The sequence below is a fragment of the Pterocles gutturalis genome, unplaced genomic scaffold (assembly GCF_000699245.1).
Source record: "Pterocles gutturalis isolate BGI_N339 unplaced genomic scaffold, ASM69924v1 scaffold15126, whole genome shotgun sequence".
Lineage (NCBI taxonomy): Eukaryota > Metazoa > Chordata > Aves > Pterocliformes > Pteroclidae > Pterocles > Pterocles gutturalis.
Genome location: NW_010103281.1, coordinates 33,434 through 38,731, shown reverse-complemented (window position 1 = coordinate 38,731; position 5,298 = coordinate 33,434). Strand labels below are relative to the sequence as shown.

The window sequence follows — 5,298 nt, the reverse complement described above, 5'->3', positions numbered from 1 at the left end:
ACCCAAGATACCTTTCTGTTGTGCAGAGAAAAACTACATTTGTCTTGCTGATATAATTGCATTAATTTAGTTGCTTTCCATAATTCATTGGATTCTCTAGTGCAGACTTTAAAGAGCTGCACTACAAGCAGTAATAGACAATGACTTTGAGCAATGAGGCCAACAATAAAGCAGAATGCTTGATAAAGCTTTTGCAAGGATACATCTTCCCCCTGCCTGCCAAGGAAAAGACTAGCTGGCATTGCAGACAGAGAACTCTGCAGTGCAGCGTTTAGGTATAAAAAGCCTGACTTAAAGAAAAAGTACCAGCTCTTCCAGCAGGCTGGGGAAAGACAGCAGGATTTCCCTCTTGGAACATTATGTCCTATTCATATCGTAACAGAAGAGTGTGATATGTATATCGAATAGCAATAGGTGAGGCATAAAAGAAACAACTGTCAGGGAACAGAGTGACAGACAAGGTAGATTGAAGTAGCCAAGTCCTGTGCTGGCTCCACGCTGCACTAGAGTTCCAGCACAGGAAGTGTCTCTGCTGTGACCCTGCATCCCATCCCATCCCACCCCATAGGGCTGCTCCTCAAACCCCAGGGTTCTGCCTGTTGTGCCTGGCTATGTGCAGGCGGGCTGGCAGGGAAGCCAGCTGCTTTTTCCTGCTCTGTCCCTGGCAGTATGTCCAAGTCATGTGGAATACCTCGGCAGTGAAGCAGGAGGCATTTCTTTTAATAACAACATCAGCTGTGATGATTTTCCTGTGGAAGGGTCTATTTAATACAGATCTGGGAAACGTATCAAGTTATACAACCCATTTTTGTAGAATAAGTAAAAGGTGGATGTTATGAGAAGAACTTCTGGCCTTATCCAAATTCAGCTCTGTTACAAAGAAGGAAGATTCATAACTTGTACATTTTGCTGACAAGTTTCAGAAAAGTTTTTTTTAGGGAAACCAGAATATCCTCTCTTTGTACGGGAACATGAGGCATAGGATTAGGTCATCGCCTAAATCTAGTCCTCTGCTGGCAATTATGGCCCTTCACTGTTTATAAATTTATCACACTATTTTAGTGTGATAGGCTTTCTCTAGATAGATGTATCACACTATTCAGTGTGACAGGCTTTCTGTTCCCAGGACTCCTATCGAAAGCTGTTCTGCAGTCTTGTTTGCTCTTCTATTTCTAGCAAACTTATTTATTCATCACCAAGCTACACTTGCTTGTTCTTGTATCGATATTTTTGTTTAGTTTACATAATTAGAGGAACAGATTTTATGTACGCAGCTCGTTTACGGACTGCAGTATAGACAGACCCATGTCACCTTGCATGGGTGAGAATTTACACTTGTCCCCAACTTTGGCAATAGTTATAAATTTGCTAGAGGACAGAGTTCTGCCCTGCTGACATCATGGTCACATCGTGGCAACAGATTATATTTCAGAAGCAGTAGGGGATTTAAGAGAAAAAAGAAAAGACATCTGAAAATATGTAAGAGAATTTGTGCTCATGTTCACCAGCTATTCAGTGATGTCAGTGTTGGTTTTTCTAGAAGAATATCACAACTTGTTTTTTTTTTCTCCCTGCAAACCTTAGTTTCTAACAGCATATGACTACAAGTATATATTTCATGAAAAAAGGTTTCCAGCCTTCTTTGTTGCAGAGCAGCAGCTGAAATGTGAATCCAAAGGCAAATAAAAACCTTAATCTCTTACTTTAAAGGACAATTATGTGACTTATTCAGGCTTAATTAACATTTTTCTGACATTAAGTGTTGTCAATAGGCAATTCTATGAAAATTTTGAGTGAAATGAATTTTAATTTTCACAGTATTGTAAAAGCTACCTATACGTTTTAGTGCACCCTAATAGACTAAACAAAAATTAACAGTTTTATTCAAGAAATAATTTAAAACTGATCAGGCATCAGAGAAGAGTCTTTTTAGATTAAAAAAATGCCTTGTAAAAAACTGGTCAAAGTCACTCATCTATAAAGATATTAAGTGGAGGGTTAAGTGATGCTTGGGGGGAAAAAACAAGAAAAAAAAAGAATTGCTTCTAGAATCTAGGAACAAAACCAGATGCATTGGTCAGAAGATAGTTTGGGCAACTTCTAATCTGCAATGAGAAAGAAACCCAAACAATGAAAATAAATGATTTAACAGAAATTTTGGTAGATGTTCTGCTACTGCAAAAAGAAAGTCTGCACATCATGTTTCCTTACAAGATATGTTCTAGTAAACACAAGAATATGTCGGAATAAATCTTTGTGTTATACAAAATCTCAGGCCAAATGATCCATCATGCAAGGCTTCCTGTCTTGAGTGGCCTTTTTATGAAAATGGGTGACTTTTCAAAATAGGCAAGAATTTTTCACCTAAGCCATTATATGAAGTTTTAAACATCCCCAAAAGAGGATTTTAGTTACTTGTAATGTTTCACACAACCTGAAAAAGTACCACATCTCCAAAATGTAGTGTATGTCTCTAAACCATGGATCCCTCAGATAGGAAGTGAATTGGGACTGACTGAAAATCCTCCTTGCTACAGAAACACAAGGGGTGAATGAGGCAAGAAGAAAGGAAGAAGAGAGAGAAAGGAGAGAAAGAATATTACTGTGGAAGCTATCCTAGCCTGGGATCCAGAGCACTCTGCCACGCCGGGCCTGGTTTATGGGCTTCATTGCAACGTGTTCAAGAGCTCAGCAAATGGATGTGTTTATGCAGAGGAGTTGGAGAAGTGCTTCTGTGGCCTCAAAGTGGTAGCCAGGCACTGAGACAGATGGTCGGCAGGTTTCCCAGGGTCAGGTGAAGTCTTTGGCTGAGGAGAAATGGGCACCTGTGTCTCCTAAGTTCCAGGCAGTTGCCATAAACATTTATCTTGTCTTCTTTTTTAAGCAAGAAAGTGAGAAGCAGGCTGAGGAAGTCTCTTTATTCTGCATTTGATTGTGTTCTGTGACTGTTCATGAGCATTGTAATAATGCCCATAATTAAAAATATGAATGAACATTGCTGTAACCCTCTCATCTATGCAATAATGTGTTAAACCTGTGTTACCTTTAGGAAAAAAAAATACAGAGACTCCTTATTAAGATGGCAGTATTGAAAACAGCAGAGTGAGGAATCCACTTTCAGAGATGTAACAGATATAGCTTGTCCTTGCATAATTCTAATTAAGTCACTTAAGAAATAGTCTTGCGGCAATTACTCACCAAATGATACTTCATAAGTTTTCAGCTGTTCTTCACGTTTCTTGGCCAATTTATAAATCTGATTGCTATATCCTTTTAAGGCTTCTCCATAATCTCTACAGTCAAATGGAATGACCTGGGAATCTGCCAGTTCATAAACCAGTTTGCCTCGTAACTGGGCAATTGTTAGCTGTTTCTTGAAGGTGGGGTCATAAAACTTTTCCACTAACTCAAACGTCTCATACACAGTGTGATAAACAGGATAATTGCTGAATTTGTCTGCTTTCTGAAAAAGAGCAAGCAAATTTGTCAGTGCTCTGTATTCTAACTGCAGTTAAGGGATGTACTGATCACTTAATGACTATGATGTTTTGCAGTTTCCAAATCAAAAAAGCTATTTGCTACAAAACAGAATTTACTGTCCTTCCATTTCTATGTCTTCAGTTTAGGAAACTAAAACAACCTGAATCCACGGGCTTTTGCACAAGATGAGGTGAGCAGGATTCCTTCACTGTAAATACACAGACCGCCCTTCAGTTCCATTGTACAGAGATTGCTTTCACCAAAAGTGAAAACAGTTTGGGGTTTTGGATAGCAGAAGTCCTCAATCATAGCCACTTTTTATCTTGTGTAGTTATTTCTGAACACCATCAAAGAAGATTTGCATATTAAGGGGCCTATTAATAGCATGGTGGAATTAAATCAGACTCTATAAATACCTTTCTGTGAACTGGACAGCCTGTAGAATATACACACCACTGTAACATGGTTTATTCTCCAAACAGTTAGGTTTCTTTCTAAATTAAGAAATGGCACGGATATACAAACCCATCAAAGATTCTTTGAAGCTTTTTTATTAATTATGAATAAATGCTTTTAAAAGATGACTGCTCAGCACTATCAATCTTCAAGCAATCTGGAAGACTTACCCTATTCTTGGTATAACGGACTCTGCCTGATGCAATTCCCAGTCGCTGAAAGAAAGCTTCAAAATCACTGCCTGATCCCAGTTTGTTTATTCTACATGTAGAAAAAGCAACATCTTAGCAAGAGCACTTACTTTACAGTATGGCAGTAATTTATGCAAAGTGCAGATTTTTCAGAGAAATGGAGGTCAGTTCTTCTGGAGGGCACATCAGGGACATTAGTAAGATCAGAGACTAGATGAGTGGCAAGCTTAATTACTTGAACTGATTTTGTTCCACCACAGTAATTCCGTATCCAATATTGATAGGAAGATCTTTTAAAGGTAGCAATCCTGATTATGACAGAGATCACACTTTAAAAAAAAGAACACATTATGCCTAAGAGCCATAAAATTGTATCAGATGTGTCTCTGCAATCTTAAAACATTAATTATCTGTTTCCAAACTAACAGCAATTGGGCAGCAATATATGTAAAGACAGATGTGTTTATATACTTAGCATATTCCACAGCAGAATCAAAGACTGATAAACAACTTCCACTGCAGAAGACACAATTAGAATTTGTTACTTGCAAGTAAATATTGCCATCTGCTGGGTACGTGTGGCAAGACAGAGGAAAAGATTATAAAACCAGATGTAATATTCTAAGTGTTTCCAATTATTTATTTAAGTTTCATATTAAGTTTTAGGTTTATATGTCTAGCCAGGTGAATAATTGATGTTTCTGAGCTAAAAAAGGAAAAAGTTTCTTCTGTTCCAGCTAGAGTTCTTCTGTTGGTATAAATTTCTGCAAGGAACTATTTGTATCAACTGAGAAAGATCAGATCTGGTAGCTTTTTCAAAACAAGAAAACCCAATAAGTCTAATGAATCTAGAAACTCATCTTACCAGGGCCTGACAGATAGGTAATACACACAGAACATTTTGGTCAAATCACACAAAGGGACAGTTCTATTTACCTTACGTGAATAATGCCACATTGTGTATAAGGTTTAGCCCTAAGAGTCACAGGCTTAAAGAGTTTTAATAACTTCAGATATAGATTTGTAATGTATTACATTTACATCCATTGTATAAACAAATAATAAGTATCATGAGAGCTTTTTAATTACTGCTCTAGGCAGTTTCTTTCAACAGAACATTTGCTTATCCTAACAATTTTGATATTGTCTCATCTAGTAGGGTGACTAAACT

General features: G+C 37.6%; 1 protein-coding gene across 3 annotated transcripts in view; it reads right to left on the bottom strand.

Moving 5' to 3' along the window:
• The window catches only part of NAALAD2 (N-acetylated alpha-linked acidic dipeptidase 2), a 32,882-nt gene that overhangs the window by 2,932 nt on the left and 24,652 nt on the right, over positions 1-5,298 (bottom strand). For 2 of the 3 annotated variants that reach the window (XM_010086668.1, XM_010086669.1), the window contains exons 14-15: positions 4,103-4,197; positions 3,199-3,459 (exon numbers count right to left, since the gene is read on the bottom strand). In XM_010086668.1, the coding sequence (XP_010084970.1) occupies positions 3,199-3,459; positions 4,103-4,197 (356 nt within the window). Of the gene's footprint in view, positions 1-3,198; positions 3,464-4,102; positions 4,198-5,298 lie in introns of all 3 variants that reach the window. The other variant, XM_010086667.1, reaches the window with a different exon arrangement.